Below are 25,614 nucleotides of genomic sequence, written 5' to 3'. Positions count from 1 at the left end.
CTGTTTTCACTAGTTCTGTTTAGACAGGTGGCTAGTGCTACAGGTTTCTGTGACCAGCGCCGCCTTGGCCTTCTGCTGCATGATTCAATCCAGATCCCCAGGCAGCTGGGTGAGGTGGCATCATTTGGAGGAAGCAACATTGAACCTAGTGTGCGCAGCTGTTTTCAGTTTGTAAGTCGGTGGAGGCTTTTTCATCGTTTTAATTTGTAAATAAATATTCAAAAATGCTGTTGTATGGATGATGTCACATTCCTCGCATAAAATGGACATTAATGCTACTAGGCAGAGGAATCCATTAAGCATTGATTATTATTATTTTTTTTTAATGTGTTGGTAATTGTTAGATATTCAATTCTAATGCCTTGTAATAACATTATAATCACTTATAATGCAACATATTGGTGCCGTTGTTAATTCTGTCAAATCCATATACACTTAGTTTGTGCACTTCTTTTAACACAAGACACTGCGCAACGTCACACCGGTCTCAATACATGACCAAGTTTATGCTGGCGAGCAAAATTCTCTTAGATGGTGTAAGAAAAAAACATTGATCTTTTCTTTCCTAAAGGCAAATAACAAGCCAGAGCTAGAAGCTTCTGTCTTCTTAGACTGGATGCGTTTGGAGCCCCAGTCGATGGTCTGGCTCCCTGTACTTCACCGTGTTTCAGCAGCAGAGACAGCCAAGCACCAGGCCAAATGCAACATCTGCAAGGAATGTCCCATTATTGGCTTCAGGTATTTATTTCTTAAAAATAAACATGTTGCAGTTTGTCACCAGATTTGTTAGTAGGGATGTGAGATTATTATTATTTTAAAAAAAAAATTCAAGACATTTGATGGCATTAGATGACATCAGAAGTATAGCTCCACCTAGAAGTACCAAATAATTCTAATGACTTGAGTTATCCTGTATGATCAGTTATCCTTCTGCAAAGCAGCCGCCATTGAAAATAAGAGTCCTCAGTTAATACTGAATCCTACCCATCCTCACCTGGGCAACACCGGATAGTATGAGTATAAATCTTTTCTCTTCTAACATTGTGTACTTTAGAGTCCAGCACTGCTATATGTGTTAAAATTAGCTGGAGTATGAGAATCTGATTTCTTTAGAGTTTTAACTTTAGGTCTATTATATCAAAGTAATAAGCAGTGTTAAGCGCCTCTGTCAATATGTCGTGCTGAAATGTATGTTTTGGCTATCGCAAATGTACCCAAAAGCTATGGAATGCCATTTGAGGCCAATATTCAGTGCATAAATATGACCGTTAATTAAAAGTATAATTTTTTTGTGGATAAAATTATGAACTACGCTTACTTAAAGTAATCTGTAAGAGTAGCTCAATTTCTTTCCTGGAGAGCACATCAAATTAACAAAAAACCTCGACACAATTTTATGAATTCAGCGATTCAAAAAACCAAATTAAAAGTAGGATTAAACGTGTATCCTGTGTTGTGTGGAAAAAGGTTCTCTGGCCTGATGAGACCGTAATTTCACTTTTTGACCTTGGCACAAAGCACTGCATTTGGCAGAAATCCAATACCCTGAGGATGGCATCGCCACGTTGAAGCTTAGTGATGGTAGGTTCGAGAGCAAAATGGGTGGAGCCAAATACAGGGCAATACTTGAGAAAGAAAAATCGAAATATCAAAAGCGCAAAGCTGACAACTTTGCTTTTTTGCCGCCTTTTTTTTATTTAATGACATACCCGAAAACTAAACACTTATTATTCAGACATTTTTACAATGAAGGTCAATTTCTTAACACCAATTGAGAGAAAACACACAAAAAATTTTTTTTAAATTGTGCAAATGTATTCTTATTAGGTATTAAGATTTCTAGGTTCAGAAACTTCATAAAAATTTATTTAAAAAAATTTTTATTAGATGTTTAGAGGAATTTACCAAAAATTACATTTCAGGAACGATGTAACTCTGTAATTGAATTTGTTTTTCGTAAAAATTTTTGTGTTGTCAAATATCTAAGCTACAGGTGCATCTCAAAAAATTTGAATATGGTGGAAAAGGTTATATCTTCTGTAATTTAATTCAAAAAGTGGAACTTTCATATATGCTAGATTCATTACACATAAAGTGAAATATTTCAAGCCTTTTTTTGTTTGTTTGTTTGTTTTAGTCTTGATGATTACAGCTCATGGAAATCAAAAAATCCTGTATCTCAGGAATTTAACAAATGTCACCAACTCTGTCAAGTTTTGTGTTCATAGTACAAAGAAATCAAAAGTGACGTCGTTTTTGCACCGTGATGTTACAGGAAAAACAAAACATAACCCTTTGTTGAGATCGTCTGTGAATTTTGTCAGTGATACACTGACGTAATATGATGACGAGGGACAGTATGACTTTTGTTTTGCCTTAAATCGACGTACTATTTTTCATCGAATAAATATAATTATTTCATTGTTTGTTTTAATAGCAATGTTCTTACTGAGCTTGTAAAACCCATCGAACATAAATATTACTCAGTTAACACTTAAATGATATGAGACTGAAGCATATGCAAACTCGGACCAGTAATCTAGCTTTCAACAGAGGTTTGATGTAAAAACCTTTTCAGAAAGAAAATCCCTCCGGTGTCTGGTTCTATGTAGAACCTTCCCCCTGAGTCCTGGCTAAGTATTATTAGTAAAAAAAAAAAAAATCTGTTATATCGGATCAAACTTTCCATACACTAGATAAAACTATCTGTATGGCTGCCTTTTAAAGAGTATATCCACCTTTAATTTCCACTAATACCTGCAGATTTGAAAAATAGGAGATGGCTCGTAAGCAGGGTGTAGTGTGTGACGACTGTGGAAGGGTGAGCCAGAGAGTGGGACATATTGTGTGTAATGTCTACAAACATATATCCGCATATTTAGTGGATGTATGTCCTGAAATTAAAAGAAAAAGCTTACTCTGTTTATCCTATTGAGTGGATAAATACATTGCCAACCAAGACACTGGCTCAAACAAAAGCTCAGGTGTTATTGGAGTCTGTTGCTTTGACTATGTGCCACTGACAAGCCTGTTTTGGATCAGTGAAAGAGCAAGGTCTCCTTGAAAAAATATACAGAGAACCAGGTTATTAGAACAAAGGGGGAACTATTCAAAAAGCACATGATGGTCAGATGTCCACAATCTTTTGGCCATGTGGTGTACTTTGGTACCCGATTCCTCCAACGCCTTCATTAGTTTCTTTTGTTGTTTTCTTGGTGTTCAGTTGAACCTTTCACATTCTGGCCCTTAAATACATCAAGCGTGCTCCAAATGATCTCCTAATGCTCAAAATTGGCCAATCAGAATCTTCTAAAAGTCATCATACCAGTTTCTGGAATCATTCCGACTGTTTAAAGAGACAGTCAGCTTGGTTTACGTAAAACTTTGACGTAATGGAATTCTGATAGGGTGAATTAAAGCTAAAATAACTCGGTATTTAGTTGATTGTTTTAAAATGACCTCTGACGTGAACAAGGAAGATGCCCGAATCTCCTTTCCGAAGATGAACTATCTTTAGCCTGCGTGTCTGTAGCCTGTAGGAGCTGAAAACTATGATTCGATCATTAAAAACTCCTCGGTTAGTATAATATATTTGTGATTGAAGTAATGACCCGATACGAACACACTACACTCATGAATATAACGTTTTACGGTGATTTAAAAGTATCTTGTGTTCATTTACTTCTAATATCTCAAAGTATAGTTGTTCTGTTGTATTTGTTTGTTTCAGAGATGACGATAAACGTGTCATGTCTGCTGTTTTGTTTCTAATGTTATGCAATCTATTCTCAGGTTATAACGCAGGTATACAACCGAGTGTGTTGTAAAAATATCCTTTATGAATATATGCTCTATGTTCGTTCAACAGTAAATTAGATTGAACTATTTAGGAGCTTCTGCGGCCATTTTTTAAAATTCAGTGCGGGTTACCATCATGACATTTTGACGTTCTAATTTATCTTACCTTTTTTGCAGGTACAGAAGCTTAAAGCACTTTAACTATGACATCTGTCAAAGCTGCTTCTTTTCTGGCAGAGTGGCTAAGGGTCATAAAATGCAATATCCCATGGTTGAATATTGCACTCCGGTACGTTTGGCCATGCTACTCTTCCATTCGTTAATGTGTGTATGTGTAAACAATCTGGATATTGTCTGCCTGTATTCAATGCATACCAATACAATAATAACGAAATCAGCTAGTAGGTCATTTACACTCACTGGTCACTTTATTAGGAACACCCATCTAATAATACTGGGTAAGATCCCCCATGCTCTTAGAACAGCTTCACTTGTTCATGGCATGGACCCCACAAGTTGTTGGAAACATTCATTTGAGTTTCTGTTCATGTTGAAATAAATCCATCACATAATTGCTGCAGATTTGTCATGCTATGAATCTTATGTTCCATCACATTCCAAAGTTGTTCAGTCAGATTGAGGTATGATAACCGGGGAGGCCATTAAAGTACACTGAACTGCCCGAGTATTCTCCTCAGATCTCCGCCATCAGCAGGCCAGAACTGCCGCTCACAGGATGTTTATGTTGTTGTTGCCGATTGTTTGTGGTTTTGTAAACTCTAGAGACCGTTGCTTGTAAAAATCCCAGGAGATCAGCAGTTTCTAAATATATGCGATGTTATGCACTGGGCTGCTGCCATATGATTGACAGGTTGTATAATTGCACAAATGAGCAAGTGTACAGGTGTTCCTAATTAAGTGGGCCAGTGAGTGTGTATACTGGATGTCACATTGTGTTTCAGATTAATAACAGATATGTCAGAACAAATGTGCTTGACAGGGCGCTCATGGGAGGTGGAGGTTTATATAACATTCAGAAAGGGAATCGTTTTGAATCATTTTTGTATAATTTTGAAGATCTAATTGAACAATTAATGTCTTTGTCTTCATTTTGTATCTCATCTGATTATAACTATATTGTGTATGTAGAATATCAAGGTAAAGTGTATACAGTGCCCTCCATTAATATTGGCACCCTTGGTAAATATGAGCAAAGAAGGCTGTGAAAGTTCGTCTTTATTGTTTAATATTTTTGATCTTTTGTTTAAAAAAAATTTTTTTTTAAATATATACACAAAAATACTGTGATGGATATCAAACAATTGCAAACACAACACAGGTTTATATGAAAAAAAATCTTTGTTAAATATAGGTGTGCAACAATTTTTGGCACCCTTATGTATTCATATGAGAAAAATATATTTGAAGTATATTCCCGTTGATATTTTACGTTCTTTTAGTACACCTGGGCGACTAGGAAGAGGAAATTGTTCAACCGTGACTTCCTGTTTCACAGGGGTGTAAATATGAGTTAACACATTCACTCTTAGTCATTCGTAACAATATCGACAGATATTATATGAAAACCTGACTGCCAGGTTAGATCTTCCAGCAGGACATTGATCCAAAACATACATCAAAATCAACACAAAGATGGCTTACTGACTACTAGAAAACCTGTGGAGTGAACTGAGGAGGAGAGTCCACCAGCGTTGTATGGTCTCCGATCCCTCGCCATGTATTCTCCAACCTCATCAGGCATTATAGCAGAAGACTCAGAGCTGTTATCTTGGCAAACGGAGCTAGCACAAAGTATTGACTAAAAGGGTGCCAATAATTGTTGCACACCTATATTTAACAAAGAGATTTTTTTTTTTTTTTGGATAAATCAGTGTTGTGTTTGCAATTGTATATCCATGAAAGCAGAGTATTTCTGCGATTCTTTTTTTAAACAATAAAGACTGTTTTTTTCACAGTCTTATTTGCTCATATTTTACTAAGGGTGCCAATATTAGTGGGAAACCCTGTAGTAGGCACATGCCCAGTTATCGTGTTGCAGCAATTTATAATTATGTTTATTGATCATTTTTATTTGTGTGTCTCATAGACAACCTCTGGTGAAGATGTAAGAGATTTTGCCAAGGTGCTAAAGAACAAGTTCAGGACAAAACGTTATTTTGCCAAACACCCCCGCATGGGCTACCTCCCTGTGCAGACCATCCTGGAGGGAGATAACATGGAGACGTGAGCGATATTTCCAACTGCATTTCATCATGACCGCAAGTTTGCATTGCTTGAGTGGAACCTGTTATAAAATTTACTACCTTTTGTTAATTTAATACTTGTTGTTGTTTATTTTATGGTAGTCGTGTTTTTTTGGTTTTTTTAAAGAAGAGCGAGGAGGGGAATACTTCATCTGTATTTTGTGCTGTTAGGACTCTCTGGGAAATAATTGATCAAGGCTTGTGCATTTGTGTTATCGGGGAGTGTTTTAGATTTGTCTGACTAGATTTGTTATAAGAGATGCAATACAGTGCCTTCCATTAATATTGGCACCCTTGGTAAATATGAGCAAAGAAGGCTGTGAAAATTGTCTTTACTGTTTAAGCTTTTGATCTGTTGTTAAAAAAAAATTCACAAAAATATTCGGCTCTCCTGGATATCAAACAATTGAAAAGAATTATTGGCACCCTTTTAGTCAATATTTTGTGCTACCTCCCTTTGCCAAGATAACGGGTCTGAGTCTTCTCCTATAATGTCTGATGAGGTTGGAGAATAAATGGCGAGGGATCTGAGACTATTCCCCCATACAGAATCTCTCCAGATCTGTCATATGTATGCCAAAAAGCTCTATTTTGGTTTAATCTGACCATAGAACCTGGTTGCATTTGAAGTTCCAGTAGTGTCTGGCACACTGAAGACGCTCGAGTTTGTTTTTGGATGAGAGTAGAGGGTTTTTTCTTGAAACCCTTCCAAACAGCTTGTGGTGATGTAGGTGACTTCAGATTGTAGTTTTGGAGACTTTCTGACCCCAAGACACAACTAACTTCTGCAATTCTCCAGCTGTGATCCTTGGAGATTTTTTTTGGCCACTCGAACCATCCTCTTCACAGTGTGTTGAGACGATACAGACACACGTCCAATTCCAGGTTGATTCATAACATTTCCAGTTGACTGGAACGTCTTAATTATTGCCCTGATGGTGGAAATGGGCATTTTCAATGCTTGTGCTATTTTCTTATAGCCACTTCCCATTTTGTGAAGCTCAACAACCTTTTGCCGCACATCACAGCTATATTCCTTGGTCTTACTCAATTCAATTCAATTTTATTTGTATAGCGCTTTTTACAAGTCTTTACAAGTCTCAAAGCAGCTTTACAGAAATATCAACACGGTATACAGATATTAAAGGTGTGAATTTATCCCAACTGAGCAAGACACTGAGTGGCGACGGTGGCGAGGAAAAACTCTCTAAGATGTTTTAAGAGGAAGAAACCTTGGGAGGAACCCGACTCAGAAGGGAACCCATCCTCATCTGGGTAACAACATATAATATGAAAAAGTTCATTATTGACTTATATGGATTCTGTTTGGCCTTAGAAGCAGCCGTAGTCCAGCAGTCTGGAGTTGGAGTAGATTAGAGCTCCATGCAGAGGCAGGACATCTGAAGCGGATCAGGCAGGTCCGGAGATCAGAGAGGATCAGGATCTCTAGTATCTCCATAAAATCGTGTGTGGCTCGGCAGAAGGAGAGAGGGAGAGAAAAGATGATTAGGAATGGGAATTAGCATAATAGAAAGTCTAGTCAGGGTAGGCTTGAGTAAACAAATACGTTTTAAGCCTAGACTTAAACACTGAGACTGTGTCTGAGTCCCGAACACTAATTGGAAGACTGTTCCATAACTGTGGGGCTCTATAAGAGAAAGCTCTTCACCCTGCTGTACCCATTGTTATGAATGACTAAGGGAATTTGGCCTGCGTGTTACCTCATATTTATACCCCTGTGAAACAGGAAGTCATGGTTGAACAATTTTGTGTTCTGAGTCACCCAGGTGTACTAAAGGAATGTAAAATATCAGTGGGAATATACTTCAAATATATTTTTCTCATATGAATTCATAGGGGTGTCAGTAATTGTTGCACACCTATATTGAACTAATTTTTTTTTTTATTAACCTGTGTTGTGTTTGCAATTGTTTGATATCCATGAGAACAGAGTATTTTTGTGAATTTCGTTATCAAAAGGTTAAACAATAAAGACAATTTTTCACAGCATTCTTTGCTCATATTTACCAAGGGTGCCAGTATTAGTGGAGGGCACTGTAGAAAAGTACTAATGGGATTGTGAGTTTTTTGTTGTCTTTTATTCTTTTGGAGCTAAGCAACCAGCCATTAAGAATGAGGCACTTTCACAGGAAAGGTTACCGCCCCCACCTTTCCTGGCACTAAAATGTTATTTTCTTTGTGGTTATGTAGAGCCTTGGTTTAACTAGTCATAACTTAAGAGAAGTGCTGTGGAAGACAGAATGTAATTTTCCATTTATATGTTTGAAATGAAGTTTACAATATTTTATTATTTATATCAATTGAGATTCTGAATTCCTCAAAAAATTGCAGCTCTCCACTGTTTATGTAGCAAAAGGTTTATGTAGACAAAATTTGCTAATGCTTGTTAACAAACCCAGTTTATGAGAGGTCATAATTGTGTAACAAAGTTGTGAAAATCATGAGCTTTTATAGTTTTTCTCTATGGGGCACTTCCGCTGAAGTCTCCCACTGAACCCACTGAATGTCCACATGTGCCAGACATGTAATCCCCCCCCCCCCCCCCCCCCACCACCCCCAGCAAATACCATCAATTTCCTCAGCATCTGGACCAAAGTGAACTTAAACTTCTGCGACGAGTGATCCGCACGTTGGCATTCTTCATGCAATTGAGCCACTGCGGGGTGCATGGTCCAAACAGACGACACCCCGATAAGTATTGGAGCATGAGAATCTTCACCTTTGGGAAGATAGAAGTATTACTGCTATCTCTAGCTTTTTCTCCAATTTCTCCAGAATCACTTTTTATGAAAATTGCAACTTGGCAACCTCTGCCCTCTGGAACAATGAGAGATGATCTCCACCTGGGTCCATTTTCCCATCCAAAATGCCTCAATTGGAAGCACCTGTTATAGAGCTGCTGTTTCCTCTCAGAAGCCTGGAGCAAATTCTCCTGGTATAAGTGAGCAGTGTTGAATTAATTTTCACTGTTCGTTTACCCATCCTTCCAGTTTTTCTTCATTCAAGTCCAGCACAGCCTCTGACTCATCCGTTTGCGGATTTGTGCAGATAGTTGTTTTTTCCAATAGCTTGTACAGTTTGTGTGTAGTGTATAGGGATATTCAGATGGGTCATGCCAGTTATTTTTCTGGACTTTATCTTAGACTGCATGTTTCCGAGACGGTGAAGATTACAGCGTCTTTTACCTTCTATAAAATGTCCTGTAAAAATAACCCCAGCTTAAACTAATCCTCTGCGAATGCACTCTCTGTATTATTATTATTATTATTATTATTATTATTATTATTTTTTAGGTAGCCGATTCATTCTCAACATTTTGTCCAGTCGCCAAATGCAACTTTGAAAAAGGGACATTTATTGTAAACTTCCCAAACGGAATGATTATGTACCATTTGCAGCACCATGTTCTGTGTGAAGCACAAGGCTGCTGTGATTGGTCGTCAACCCGATAATGATGAAGACACGACCATCTCAGCAATTTCTATAGAAATCGCATAACTGGTGTGAATCGACGATAAATATTTTTACTTTACAGCCATATGTCCTAAAACTAATCCTGTCCGAATTGGGCTTTGGTCAGTTAGGATCTCTTTGGTGATCCCAACTCAGGTGATTACTCTAAACAGTACTTCTGGGTGGGATGGTTAGGATTAACCGCCATCTTGCTATGGTTTTTTTCCCATATATTCTAGTGAGAGGTACCATAGGATAAATGTATATATCCCTGTGAATAAATGGTAAATGGGCTACACTTATATAGTACCTTTTAACCTTAGAGGTTCTACAAAGCACTGTGGACGGCATACTGTTTGATTACTTCCAGCATGCCTGTTACTTTCATTAATGGCGGAGAGTTTGGTATCAGGCTTCCAAAATGATCTTTTCTCATGGATATCAAGCAATTGCAAACACAATGCAGGTTTATATATTAAAAAAATCTTTGTTAAATATAGGTGTGCAACAATTATTGACACCCTTATGAATCCATATGAGAAAAAATATATTTGAAGTATATTCCCATTGATATTTAAAAAAAAATTTAGTACACCTGGCTGACAAGGAAGAGGAAATTGTTCAACCTGTTTCACAGGGGTATAAATATGAGGTAACACACAGGCCAGATTCCCTTAGCCATTCATAACAATGGGTAAGACCAAGGAATATAGCTGTGATGTGCGGCAAAAGGTTGTTGAGCTTCACAAAATGGGAAGTGGCTATAAGAAAATAGCACAAGCATTGAAAATGCCCATTTCCACCATCAGGGCAATAATTAAGGAGTTCCAGTCAACTGGAAATGTTATGAATCAACCTGGAATTGGACGTGTGTGTCTGTATCGTCTCAACGCACTGTGAAGAGGACGGTTCGAGTGGCCAAAACATATGGATCACAGCTGGAGAACTGCAGAAGTTAGTTGTGGTTTGGGGTCAGAAAGTCTCCAAAACTACAATCTGAAGTCACCTACATCACCACAAGTTGTTCCGAAGGGTTTCAAGAAATAAAAATCTACTCTCATCCAAAAACAAACTCGAGCATCTTCAGTGTGCCAGACACTACTGGAACTTCAAATGGGATCGGGTGATTTTTGGCAGTAAACACCAGAGGTGGTTTTGGTGCACACAGAGAGGTAGCCGTATGGAACAGTACCTCATGCCCATGGTTAAATATGGTGGTGGCTCATTAATGTTTTGGGGCTGTTTTTCTACCAGAGGACCTGGACATTTTGTTAGGATACATGGCATCATGGACTCTATCAAATATCAACAGATATTAAATGAACACCTGACTGCCTCTGCCAGAAAGCTTCAAATGCTGGAAGGATCTGGAGAGATTCTGTATGGAGGAATGGTCTCGGATCCCTTGCCATGTATTCTCCAACCTCATCAGGCATTATAGGAGAAGACTGTTATCTTGGCACAAAGTATTGGCTAAAAGGGTGCCAATAATTGTTGCACACCTATATTTAACAAAGATTTTTTGATGAACCTGTGTTGTTTGATATCCATGAGAGCAGAGTATTTTTGTAATTTTTATTTTTATATTTTAACAATCAAAATGTTAAACAATGAAGGGAATTTTTCACAGCCTTCTTTGCTCATACTAGTGGAGGGCACTGTGCTACAGTAAAAGCACTCCACAAAGCATGTGTGGTTTCACACAGGCACACTCTCTCTCGCGCGCGCACGCTCTTCTCTTAAATACTTTTTTAATTTACTCACTTTTTTGAAATCTCAATTTTATGAGGTCTTGAATACACTACGTTTATATTTTGCGTTGTGCCAAAGTATGAAATAGCCTGATCTTTTCTCTCAGCTTTGAATATGCTGTTACTGCTGCTCTTTTCTGAGGAAAGTCGCTTAAGCATGCTCAAAAAGTCTCTACACGGTGCCATAGACTTTACAAATTAAAAAATTGTTTCCATAATTTGCATGCAGTTTATACATCACGGCCATTGGCATATCGAAAAAAAATTAGGGGACATGAAGAAGGAAGATTTTCACTTATAATATAGTAAAATAGAACAGAATATTGTTTTTAATCACAATAGAAAGATAGAATAGAATAATGTATTTCTTATTTATCATTTATGGCTCAAATAATATTTTTAATGAAAAGAAATCTTTGTTCATGCAAACTAAATTTTATGCATTTCGAATATACTATACTTTCTATCAAGGATGCAGACAGTGGTAGCAGTGACAGTGATCAGTGATTGGTCATTGGAAAACAGTGGAAATCAGTGACTGGTCATTGGAAAACAGTGGAAATCAGTGATTGGTTATTGGGAGCAGTGGAAATCAGTGACTGGTCATTGGAAAACAGTGGAAATCAGTGATTGGTCATTGGGAGCAGTGGAAATCAGTGATTGGTCATTGGGAGGAGTGGTGATCAGTGATTTTTGATGCAAGCGCAGCCAGGCAGTACACACTGGAGTCAAGCAATCCTGCTCTCTCAACTCATCTATCAACAGCTGTGATGTGAGCTGGAGAGCCATATTAAGTGCAGGACAGTTGCTACATTCTGCTCAATGTACGGGGGAACTCCGTATCCACCCTGGATCTGAAGAGTGCCATGGGGCCTCAACGATCCGGAGCACCTGAATCATTTCTATCCAGTGGCCCTCCACTTGGAAATGTCCCGGTTCTCGACAGCCCTAGTAGACACTACTTTTGCTCCCAGCATCCACATCTGGCTCCCCTCCCGGCACTTGTGGAGGAAAGGTATCTCCGGGGCTGCTGCAGACATGTGATCCTCTTCCAATTTGCCAAAATCTAGGCCTCCATCAAAAATAGATGATCAGAAAAGAACTCAGAGAGGCCACCAGAAACCAAATAGCAACTTTGAAAGACCCACAGGATTTTATGCAGGGGGAAACATGTGCAACACGCAACTTCGTCAAAGGTATTGCATGCATTTGACCTGTATGGGAAGCTGGCAAGAAGAATGCTATTTCACAATAAAGTCCATTTGACATGTCATATGAGGTTTGCAGAAAGACACCTATAGGATCCTGCAACAAACTGACAAGCTTTTGTGGTCAGATGAAACCAAAAATTTTGGCATGAATGCCAACATGGCCCACCATCAAAACACCACCATCCTGACTGTGAAGCAGCATAATGTTGTGGGAATATTTCTTATCTGCAGGGACTGGGGAACTTGTCATGGTTGAGGATGGGTGGAGTCAAGTACAGGGAGATTCTGGGGAAGACCCTGGTAAAATCTGCAAAATGTTTGAATATGGGTCAGAAATTCATTTTCCAGCAGCACCGTGACCCCAAGCATAAAGTCAAAGCTACCATGGAGTGGTTTGCTAGGAACAAGGTGGATGTTCTGGAGTAGCCTAGTCAAACCCTTGACCTAAATCCAATTCAAAATGTATGAAATGACTTGAAGGTTGCTGTTCTTCACTGAAAACTGACTAAGCTCTCTCAGCCTGAAGTGTTCTGCAAATGAAAAGTGTGGGAAGATCTCCAAATCCAAGTATGCCAAACTTGTAGTGAACTACCCAAAAAAACAGGTAGCTGTAGTTGCTGCCAAAGGTGGCTTTACCAAGTATTGGCTTTAGGGGTGTATACTTCCACAAAAAAATCCTAATTATTTTATCAATTAAATACTCTTACATTTTAAAATTAAAGTGTATTCATTGCATTCATTTGGAGTGTTGTGTTCTTTGGATGAGGGGAAACAAACCCCATGTAAATCCCTGAAGCTCAACGATATTACAGGTTTGATTAATAACAATACATTTAACAATCTATTTAAATGCCACTTTAGAAAGTGGCAACATTTTCTGTGAAAGTGCAGAATGGTTGTCCCTCCAGTTGTTTAGCCATGCCTTCGCTGTCTGTGCCTTTGTTTTGGTTTATGGTCTGTGTGTTTTGATTCTCAGCTTCCTGTGGGTGGGGCAGATGGTTGTTTCATTAATGGGCAGGCATGGTGGTGCAGTAGGTAGCATTGCTGCCTCACACCTCCAGGGTACCTGGTTTGGTCCTGAGCTCAGGTTACTGTCTGTGCTGAGTTTGGCATGTTCTCCACGCATGGATTTTTCTCTAGGTTCTGCTCAAGTTGCGAAGTAGTATTGGACTCAGCCAAACTACAATAGACTTAATTTGTCATTATTATGAAATAAATTATTAAACTATTCTACCATTTATGAAGTAATGCAATTACTAAACACATCATAACAGAATTGTGTGTGTGTGTGTGCACTCTGACATGTTTTGCAGCCCTGTTACTCTGATCAACTTCTGGCCTGTTGACCACCCGTGAGTATTCTTGTTACCTATATTCGTTTTAGTACTGGCAGTGTTCAAATGACTCACAAAAATAACTATGGAGCTAAACTAAAGTTACCAAAGCAAATCATATCAAATAAAAGCCATATCAAATGGATAGTGATGCAGACATATACAGTTCCTTCTGAAAGTATTGGAATGGCAAGGCCAATGAATAAATTTTTTTTTTTTTAATTTTTTTTGCTATACACTGCTATACCTCTGGGTTTGATATCAGATGATGATTATGAGATGATAGATCAGAATTTCAGCTTTCATTGCCTGATATTTACATTTAGACATGTTAAACAACTTAAACTATGGGACCATTGATGGCAGACCACCCAATTTGTAGGTGAGCAAAAGTATTGGTGCACATAATCTTAATGTAGATAACACTTAATATTTGGTTGCATATCCCTTGCTTTCAATAACTGCGTCAAGCCAATGACCCACTCACATCACCAGACTCTTGCATTCTTCTTTTGTGATCCTTCTTCAGGCTTGAACTGCAGTTTCTTTCAATTGTTGTTGGTTTTGTGTGGTTTCTCCCTTCAGTCTCATCTTTATGAGGTGAAATGCATGCTCACTTAGGTTAAGATCTGGTGATTTACTTGGCCAGTCTAGAACCTGATACTTTCTTCCCCTTTGCTGTGTTGGCTATCTGTTTTGGGTCATTGTCTTGCTGCATAATGAAGCTCCTCTCAGTTAGATTGGATGCATTTCTCTTTAAACTGGCAGACAAAATGTTTCTTCTGAATTCATTCTGCTGCTACCATCAGAAGCAGTCAAGGAAGCCCATGCCATGACACTCCACTGTGCTTGACCAATGAGCTTGTATGGCCTTTCCATAACTTTGGTAGAAGTTAATCTTGGGTTTCATAACTTTTTTGTCTCATCTCTGTATTTCTTTGGGAATTCTAGTTTGGCTTTCCAATTCCAATTGCTGATGAGTGATTTGCAAGTCTTGAGTTCTTTGAACAGTGGATTGTGATACCTTCACCTCTGCTCTGTGGAGGTTGTTGGTGAAGCGACCAACTTTGGTCGTTGTTTTGGGTTTTTATTCACAGCTCTCACAATGTTTCTGTCATCAATCACTGTTGTGTTCCTTGGCTGACGTATTCAATGTCTGGTTGATGGTACACCAGCAGTTTCTTTCTTCCCCATTAAGTGAAGAGGAGTACGTTCTTAAACGAGGAATAGTTCTTGATTTGGAATTGCAGAGTGGCTGGACTGCAATTGATATAATTCTGTCTAATACTTTTTGGGTGCTTTCACATATGCAGCCTTTAGTGCTTTTGAATCTAACTCTGTTGTGTTTTTCTCTTGATGTAGTTCCTTTAGGCAGGTGAGATTGAGAGTGAGGTGTCTGATCAGTTTCCAGTCGAACTGTCAGAAAGTGACACGATCCTGTATCCAACCAACTGCAGTTCTGCAGTAATGCAGTGTGTTCTGGATACAATAGAACATGAATACAAGTCTCTCACTTAAAATATGACTCCCTGCTGCAGCCCATCCCTCTCCTCTCGCTATTCACTTACTCAGTTTAGTGAATTTTTTTGTGACAAATCTAGTGACCTTTTGGGCAAACCTTAGCAACTTTCCGTAGAAGAATGTTGCCAGTACTGCCCCACGAGTGTGATGGTACACCTCTCTCTGTGTCTTCTCTGTTCAGTGAGTGGCAAAGAGGAGCAGCACATTCAGCATGAGGAAAAAAAGGAAGACATTCTGTCGCTTATAACGTTCTCTCTGAGCGATTAACATGTAAATATAGCCAAATTCACAGCACAGCTATTGCCTTTAAATTATGTGCATGGTGATTTTGTCAGACGACGTCACGGTCACAAAAAAATAATAAAAATCTGGATTTTAGCAGTGCAGAGCAGCAGCTTGGAAGTGACTTCTGGTTAAGATGTAGTCTTAATGAGCCGCGTTTCAGTCACTATTTCATACTCGTTCCGTCTGACAACAGAAACTGAGAAGCAAACAGAGCTGGCAGTAGGCAGAATGCAAATACTACACAATGACATGATGAATATGCTAATTAGTGCATGAATTATCTAGCGGCATTTAATCCTGGAATTTCATTATGAAGCATCTGAACGAACCCTGTAAATACCTTTGCACTTGACTGAGTTATTTACAATTGTCACGTGACATCCTCATGCAGTCTCGTAACGTGAAGATTATGCTCTTCTGGTGGGTGGAGATTGGTTAATTGGGTTGTTGGTTAGGGGAGATGAAGAGGAGGAACCCTTTCTGCTGTGCCACTTTGTGCAGCAAACACATGCCCCTCACAATCTGGCAGACTTTTTTTTTTTTTTTGGTATAGCTGTCTCCCACCTTATGCATCCAGACTATGCCATTGCACTTTCAGCAGGACGGTGGTGCAGTCCATAACTGAACACATGACAGAGTGAGCGTCATTGTAGTGTCTCTTCTCTGTGCTGTGTGTTTTAGGGAATTAAAATGAAAATTACTTATAGACTTAGAATGAAATGACGACAGTTTTGATTGATTAAAGCAGCTTCATTTGGCCTAGGTGCCCTTATGGCAATATAAATGCAGTCAATTGCGTCGATTACATGTAGGAAACAGGAACGCTTGAGCTATCCGTCGGCTCTATGACTTCAATATGTATGGCCCTAGTGCTCATACATGTGAAGAGCACTTCCCAGCTTTGGAGATTGCTTGTCCTCTTCTGGTTCAATGTGAGGTGACCATCCAAGGCCTGAACACATTCAGTTCTTCGATGGAGAATACGAGTCCATACTGAGCCATTCAGAAGGTAGGTCAGACATCTTCTGAGTCAAACTCTTCCCTGACCGTCTGCGACACGGCACACATTGAAAGATCACACTACCGATGTGTTTCTTTCCAGTTTTTATCTGGAAACTAGGCTCTCTCACTGCAACCTCAGTGAAGATGCATCCCTGATTAACTTGTTTATGATAAAGTTGAATGAGTAGAGACGTAATGTGACTGCGTCCAGGGAGAGTGAGAGGACACACTGCATCTCTCCCAATGTTTGCTTCTGAAAGGCTTCTGAACCCTGAGTAAGCCACTATTATATCAATGTAGGTGACAGTTTGAAGAGAGGGCTTTGATTAGAAATTACAGTGCCTGTCTGAAGGCATTTCAGCTGCTCTGAGAAGGCTTCTGCTTGCATGCTGTGGATGACAACAGACTTGGCCTTTTCCACATCAACTGATTGCCAGCTTGAGAACAAAGTGTCAAAGTGTTTGGGGTTCAACTCCTTTGTTGTATGTGCCGCACAAGTAGTGACTTGTTAGTTGGAGTAGTTGACCATGTTGGTTGCAGACAAGATTTCAGAACCACTCAACCACGTGCTATGGGTGAGGCCGGCTGCCAAATCTCCTCTTGTGTCATGGTTGGCAGGGTTCTGATTGGCTGGTACTTTTTTCATTGCTCAGGGCGTGTAGACCTCTGTATCTTTTGTTAACATAAATAAAGAATTTCTTTGATTGATTACAAATGTAGCCTAAGACAACCTTACTGTCCGGATAGAATGTTAATGCATCCAGCTTAATGCCGAGCTCATTCTCAATGGTTTCAGTTATTTCCGCAGCTAGAACAGCTACGAACAACTCAAGTTCCTTGGTCACGCAGCTAGATTAGCCGTCCCAAACATGAAGCCAACCTCTGCGTTGCCATTTGTGTTGGTTACCCTGATGTATGCAACAGTTTCAATAGCATTTGTCGAAGCATCATAGAAGATACACATCTCTTTGCTTTTTGTTTGACAGAGAAAGTTTGTAGCATGTGTGGGGAATTTTGACATGCTCCAGCTCTTTCTGTGAGTCTCCACATACCTTCTATTCTTTAAATCGCTCATCTGGCAGAAGTGCATCCCAGTCAAAAGACTCAGTGTTAAGCACCCTCAGTAAGAATTTTCCCTTGATGATCACGGGTGCAGCAACTCCAAGTGAGTCAAACAAACTTTTGATCATTGACAGAACCTCACATCTGGTGTCTCACATGGTCTGCAACCTAGTAAATCAATATATCCCAGCTCACTCCAAAACTTCTCTGAACTGGTGAGAATTCAGTGCTCAGATCTAGGTTCTTTAACTCCTTTGAAAGGTCCTCTGGAGGAAATCCCATCATGAATTCCCCCTTATTGGAGGCAGTCTTGTGAAGACACAGATTAGACAAAGAAGGCATCTCCTGAGTGGTTTTGAGCTTGATGGCTTTCTCTTCTATGGGGATGGAGATGAGGCCATCATCAACATAAAAGTTCCTTTCCACAAACTGCCTTGCCTCTTATCCATAGTCTTTTTAACCCTTGAGGACAGCTCTCCTGATCCCATTTATGACAACTGCTATAGATGGGCTTATCAAAGACATGTACTCTCATCTGGTACTCCAGTACTTTGTAGTTTAAATTGTTCTTGTCATATCAAAGTGAGCGTTAGAAAGTGCTAATGATCTTTTGTGACTATGAAGGAATGGAACATTTGTTGGATATCAGCAATCACTGCCACTTGTTCTTTCCTAAACCACGTTACAACCCCCAGGATTATTGTTTATGTTAGGGCCAGTAATGAGGGCATCATTTATTGATACACCATGATGTTGAGCACTACCCTTATTTGGCCAGGCTTCTTTGGATGGTGCACCGTGGACACTGGCAAATACCAGCACTGCCAGTTTTTATGTAATTGTGGTGCCAACTCTGCATGCTCATTTTCAAATAAATATCTTGTGCATGAAATCTACAGTGCTCCTTCACCTCAGTTTTTATTTTCAGCTTGCGAGTCAGTGAAGTGAGACGATTGCTGGCTTTGAAGCGGCTGTGGATCAGGTGGTAGAGCAGGTTGTCCACTAATCTTAGGGTCGGCGGTTCGATTCCCGGCCCACATGACTCCACATGCTGAAGCGGCCTTGGGCAAGGCACCGAACCCCAAGTTGCTCCCGATGGCAAGCTAGCACCTTGCATGGCAGCTCTACTAGCATTGGTGTGTGTGTGTGTGTGTGAATGAAAACCAGTGTAAAGGGTTTTGTAGAACCGATAAGGTTAAAAAAGCGCTATATAAGTGTAGACCATTTAACTTTGTTTGGAATGTTGCTTTTTATGGATTGGCCATTGTCTATTGGTTGTCATTTGCTTTTATCCTTTTGTGTGGCATTGTCTATTTCTGTTTTGTGAACTGTAACAGGAGCTCTAACTGCTCCTGATAAGAGCCTCTCATCTTTAGATGGCACAGCAGTATGCCTACTCATGTTGAAACTGATCATTTCTCATATGCGGGCTTCACTACTAATGAAAGCACAGAAGAATGAAAAGAGGGGGACAGCTAACACCCTACTCATTTTTATAGTGAGTTCCCTTGCAACATCCATTTCTCCTGTAGACTGAAAGGGAGTTTCTCTAGAATTAAGCTGATGCCATGTGCAGGGGCAGGAAGAGACTGTTGCAGAGTTTGGTGATGGTGGCAAGAGTTCAGAGTTGGTATAGCTGGCACTTTACAGTCACAAACGTCACGAGCAATGAACGGTAACTCAAGACAACCACAGCAGTCCTCCACAAGTTGTTTTTGGTTACAACATACAGACCTCTACCACATGTCTTAACAGACTGTGCTTCTATTCTGCCGGCACGTTGTGCGGTCAGCCCGGCTAGCTGAATGGCCGCATCCAGAATGGTGTTTCTGAACCCTATTTCTGTGAAAACCAAAACTCCTGAGTTCACGTTGGGTAGTTAGCCAATATTGGAGAGGAGAATGGATGGTAGTGTTGGTTGGCTAGGGTTAGTTAGTCTTTAGCCTAGCACAAATGCCCACTCGCTTGTCGCACTTCCACTTTCTCCAACACCTCACGCGTGCCCCGTTCTTGGTCAGCAGTATCTTGAGGCCTGATTTGTCACAGAGCTCTTCACAATCTTAACTTGATTATTTCAGTTATTTCACTTGAGCTTTATTTTCCAATATTGAGTAGAAGTTATTCACTATAGAACATAGAAAACATATCAAATGTTTAAACTGAGGTATATACAGGTTTTAGAACAACATATGCTTCCATCCAGATTCCATCCCATCTTTACTTCTGAGAGCCTCTGCCTCTCTAAGATACTTACATGATTGACAATCATAGATACTTACATGATTGACAATCATGTTACTGACCTGTTGCCAGTTAACCTAATTAGTTGTGAAATGTTCCTCCAGCTGTTTTTTTTTTTTGTTGTAACACTAACTTTTCCAGTCTTTTGTTGAACCTGAACCTGTCCCAACGTTTTAAGATGCGTTGCGGCCATCAAATTCAAAATTCCCCCTTTTTTTTCTTCTTAAAACCGTACATTTTCTCAATTAAAACATTTGATATGTTTTCTATGTTCTATTGTAAATAACATATGGGTTTATGAGCGATGCAAATCATTGCATTCTGTTTTTAATTGACATTTTACACAGCGGTTGTCAGGTTTGAACAAAATTTTCAACAAACGGTACAAACTCAAAAACTATCACAGAATGTTCAGAGACAGGTAAAGGTAGACAGACATTTCTTCTTTGTCTCTTCTTTTGAAATAAGTTCACAGAATGTACGTTTCTGATTTTCAGTATGCCCAATATACGGACATTAGACGTGTAACCTCCACGTCTCCACAATATTTGCTTGTCCAAATATGTCAAAAAAGCCAGCAGTTACCATGGAGTGTACTTATTTTTTCACATGAGTATAGGTGATCATTGTTGCAGTAGTTTCGGAAGGGACTGTATGTTTTGTCTCGGGTAAACTGAACACTGTGACACTACCCTTTTCTCAGAATGGACAAGTGTCTCTCTTATTGACAGAATAATGCCTACCCAGAGAGCGTGGTCAGCTTTGCAGTTTTGGGATTTGAACTCTCAATCTCCCAAGAAAAGTGAGATCACGTATTTCCGCACATCAAGATCTGACTACTTGATTTAGAAAGGGGCCAGTGTGGTGTACAAGCTCTTCTTTTGTTTGTGCTATAAACCAAAGACATTTGGGTTTGAGATCAACAGATGGAGTTTAGGATTTCATCTTTTATTTCCTATTTTTTGCATCACACCACCCAATTTTTTAGTCGTGCAAAAGTATAAGAACAGATAACTCTTGAAGAAAATTCAAGTAAATATCACTTAATATTTGGTTACATATCCCTTGCTTGCAACAACTGCATCAAGCCTGCGACTCACTGACATCACCAAATTGTCGGTTTCTTCTTTTGTGATGCTTTTCCAGGCTTTTGCCGCAGACTCTTTCTGTTGTTGTTTGTTTCGAGGGGTTTTTCTCTTCAGTCTCCTTTTCAGGAGGTGAACTGCATGTTCTGGTGATTGACTTGGCCAGTGGAAAACCGTCTACTTTTTTTTTTTTTTTTACCCCTGATAGATTTTGTTGAGTTTGCAGTTTGTTTTGGATCATTATATTGCTCCAATGATAAAGTACCTCCTGATTCATTTGAATGCATTTCTCTGTAAATTGACGGACAAAATTGACAGGACTGTATATAAATAATGAGAAGCCATTAGCCCATATATCTAAAAAACAGTAGAATAGTAAGTTACTGGTATGGAATTGTTGCTCTTTTTTTAACTAATTAGCATTTTTATGTGCATCCTTTGTAATATCTTCTTTTGCTTCTCTGTTAATTATAGCCCAGCATCGTCTCCACAGCTGTCCCATGATGACACCCACTCCCGCATTGAACATTATGCTAGCAGGTGAGAGCAGTATTTAAAAATGAATGTAAAATCATTAAAAAAAAAAAAAAAAACAGCTCCTCGATTCACCTGTATTTGCAGTGGGGGGGGGGGGGCCTGGGAAAACCATTCAAATGGTCACATTTTTGCTATATATAGTTCTGAAAACTACAAGCTTTCCTGAACTGAAATGGGTGTCATATATACAGATATTTCCATCTCAAAATTCTTCAGTCGCAAAATTTTCACGTCTGGTTACCCCCAAAAGGCTGAAAATTTCATTTAAAAATCCCATTTCAATTCCATTGTGAGATACCCCAACTACCTCTGTGTTTGTAATCAGTTTATAAAAAAACAAAAAAAACAAAAAAACATTACTGTTAAATTATATGCTTATGGAAAACCTATGGGAAATAAGGTAGCACTTTGAGTATTAATATTATCCAAATCAGTCTCTGTTTTATCACTCGTGGCATTTCAGCATGAGCCTCATCATTACCTTTTCACTCAACTGCTCATTGTTCACGCTAACATCAGTAGGGAAATAATCACTGAATTATGTTGTGTTCTCTATGGGTGGTATTCAGAGTTGGTCTATTAATATCAGACTTATACCAATATTTACAAGGAGAAAATTTCTCTAGACCATTATCTTTAAACACAATCACTTGCCTTAAGCCCCTCTAATATACATTATAGTCTAAAAAAGAAAGTGTTGTTTTTTTCTTTGCTGTTAAAAGTACATGTTACGAGATATATAATACAATGATATATGAGAAGATGGTAAACATTGAATAAACCTCTAAAAGGAGTCTTGTATATTGCCTGTATATCACTGCATGACTAGCTTATACAACCAGGTCCGTAAATACTTGGACAGTGACACAATTTTTCATAATTTTTCCTCTGTACACCACCACAGTGGATTAGAAATGAATCAATCAAGATGTGATTGACGTGTAGACTTTCAGCTGTAATTCAAGGGGTTTAACAAAAATATTGCATTAACCGTTTAGGAATTGCAGCCATTTTTACAGAGTCCCTCCATTTTCACAGGCTCAAAAGTAATTGGACATTTGACTGATGAGCAGTTTCTTGGCCAGGTGTTGCGTGTTTCCTCGTCATTTCATGACAGATTCAGGAGATTGTCCGAAAATTCTGGAGTTGATTCCAAGCTTTGAATTTGCATTTGGTAGCTGTTCGTGCGAACTCTCAGTATGTGGTCCAAAGAGGTGTCGAAGCAAATGAAGGAGGCCATCATTAGGCTGAAAAACCCCCCAAAACAGACACATAAGAGAGAGCGCAGAAACTTTAAGAGTGGCCAAATCAACAATTTGGTACATTCGTTAAAGAAGGTATGTACCTGTGAGCTCAGCAGCACCAAAAGACAACTAAAGTGGATGCTCGTAGAGTTCTTTCCTTGGTGAAGATAAACCCCTTCACAATATCTAGCCAAGTCAGGAACACTCTGGAGGAGGTACCAGAGTGATGGGAAGAGAAGAGTATGGAGATGGAAAGGAAGGGCTTGTGATCCAAAGCATACCACATCACCTTTCAGAAATGTGGAGGCAGCGTTGTGTCATGGGCATGTATGGCTTCCAGTGGAATTGGGTTACTGTTGTTTATTGATGATATGACTGCTGATAGAAGAATTCTGAAGTGTATAGAGTTATAGTTTCTGCTCAGATTTAATGAAATGCTGCAAAAGTGATAGGACGGCACTTCGCAGTACAACTGGATTTCAGGCAGTCATTGAATGCAAAGGATTTGCATCCAAGTATTAAAAATAACCTTTATATTTATGATTGTTAGTTTGTCCATTTACTTTTGAGCCTGTGAAAATGGTGGGTCTCTTAAAAAAATTACTGTAATTCCTAAACAGTTAATGCAATATTTTTGTTAAACCTCTTGAGTTAAAGTTGTAAGTCTACATTTCAATCAAATCTTAATTGCTTCATTTCAAATCTACTGTGATGTACAGAGGCAAAATAACAAAAAGTGTTTCGTTGTACATTTGTAATTTTGCCGTCTGTACATCACCACAATGGACCTGATTTTGTAAATATCTGTGAATAGTTGTAAAATGACACCTCATCCAGCACATCCTATTATTTTTGCATTTAAAAAAAATATATTGCTCACTAACAGAGCACACACCTTAATGTAGCCATGAAATAGTAAATCAAGGTCATGAAATCATAATGCTTGTGCTGGACGAAGGCTATTTTATCATATATTTAATTCACGTTCATTTTGTTGAATAATATATTTGATATATTTAGCACTGGCCACAAGCTTATCTGTTTTCTACTTATGTTCTATTTTCTGTTCAATTTTGGTGACGTGACAGCACATTTAAACGATCTTTACAGGTGGACAACCAAGGCAAGGTTAGAAAGTTTTGGTGAAATACATTTGCTTTCTTAAAGTCCAGGTCAAAATACATTATTGGCAGAAAAACTCAAGTTCAAATCAAATTTCCGAGACCATTACATGTGTTCTAAGCTTATGTTTGAAAGCAATTTATGATGATCTTTATGTGGACATTAAGACATTTCAAATGGTGTCCACTGGAAATGAAATTATGACCATTCACAAAAACATTGACAATGTTTACAATGACAACTCTGCTATTTATATTCCACATGCTATGACTAAGGGATAGGATCACCCATGGAGCAGCATGGGTCTTAATTACTTGTTCAACAGGTATAGGAGCACTACGTGTGGACCAGATGCATAATAGTGCAATCATGTACCTATGTTGTAAATTTCCTACATTTCAAATTGGGTCCACTGGAATTTAAATTATGACCATTCACAAAACATAATTTTTTTTTTACAATGCAACTCAGCAATGTTTATTCAACATACTGTGACTAAGGGATAGGATCACTAAAGGAGCACCATGGGTTTTAATTACTTGTTCAAGGGATATAGGAGCACTATGCGTGGAGCAGATATATTGACAATGTCTAGCTTTATACCTGTCCCAAATAAAACCAATTAGCATTGCAATTTCTGGGGTGCATTGTTTACCTCTTAAGCCTCTGCTGCCATGTAGCCAAGTAATGGTATTATTTAAGGTACCACTTGATGTTCTAGGCCAGCAGTTCGAAACCTTTTTACGAGTGTGACACTTTCAAGAATGACATTGTTTTATGACATGGGAGAGGTTTTTTTTTTATATATATATGCCATGTCACTCAGTTTTCGGCATGCATGGTTATCCAAAAATTCTCATCTGGTCTCATCTGACCACAACACACACTTCCAATTGTTCAGATGCTGCATTTTGGGGGGTGGATCTGTTAAAAACTATCCAACCTTTCCACATAGCTCATTGTTATAGGGAAGGTGTCTATTTGAAACTTATTTTGAAACTTGGCAACAAGAATCAATTAAAGGCATGCGTCTACTTTATGAATTTTCAGATAATGGAGATTTTTCAGTTTTGTTTTTTTTAAATGATCGTGTTGATTGGTGTTTTTATCACATATGTAATTATACCCATTAATTGACTTGTGAATGTGAACAAGCATTGTGAAATTATTATTTCATTCCTGGTCATGGAGTACCACTGCCTTGCACATTCTGGTGTTTTCCTGCTTTCAGTGAACTAAATCATAAGCCTGTAACTGTAATAATAACGGTATTGAACTGGATAACTGGAAGGGGAAAAAATTAGTTACAAATATAACTCCGGTTCTGTGAACCCTGGATAACTGCCAGTGGTGGTGTTTAACACCTGGGTGCCTGCTCAATGGATGGTAAGTCTGTGTTAGTGCAAGGGAGTGAAACACATGCTCTAGCCTTGTAGCACTCATATTTCTCAAGTCTACCTAGCAACAGCTAAGACTATGACTGATAAAGAAATGTCCATGCTCACCATGGGTGAGGAGGCAGAAGTGAACTCAAACCCATCACTGAGTCTACCACATACTGAAAAACTGCACCTTGCACTGTCTTTCTTGACTTATGCACAAGAGAATGTCCAGGTATTACACACCACCCCTGGAAGTTAGGAGGGGTGAAACAGAACATCAGAATATTCTGGGGAGTGGTAC

At 38.9% G+C, this 25,614-nt stretch overlaps 1 protein-coding gene across 8 annotated transcripts in view; it reads left to right on the top strand.

The window, feature by feature from the left end:
- Positions 1-25,614, top strand: part of dmd (dystrophin) — a 241,529-nt gene that overhangs the window by 186,395 nt on the left and 29,520 nt on the right. For 7 of the 8 annotated variants that reach the window (XR_008393479.1, XM_053675989.1, XM_053675988.1 and 4 more), the window contains 6 exons: positions 14-171; positions 572-738; positions 3,976-4,087; positions 5,906-6,042; positions 13,812-13,850; positions 21,503-21,568. Coding sequence is in view for 7 of the 8 variants with exons in the window: in XM_053675989.1 (XP_053531964.1) it covers positions 14-171; positions 572-738; positions 3,976-4,087; positions 5,906-6,042; positions 13,812-13,850; positions 21,503-21,568 (679 nt within the window). In the remaining variant the exon portion in view is untranslated. The other variant, XM_053675990.1, reaches the window with a different exon arrangement.

This window comes from Ictalurus punctatus, chromosome 26 (assembly GCF_001660625.3).
Source record: "Ictalurus punctatus breed USDA103 chromosome 26, Coco_2.0, whole genome shotgun sequence".
NCBI lineage: Eukaryota > Metazoa > Chordata > Actinopteri > Siluriformes > Ictaluridae > Ictalurus > Ictalurus punctatus.
This window is presented reverse-complemented; position numbering and strand designations above follow the sequence as displayed.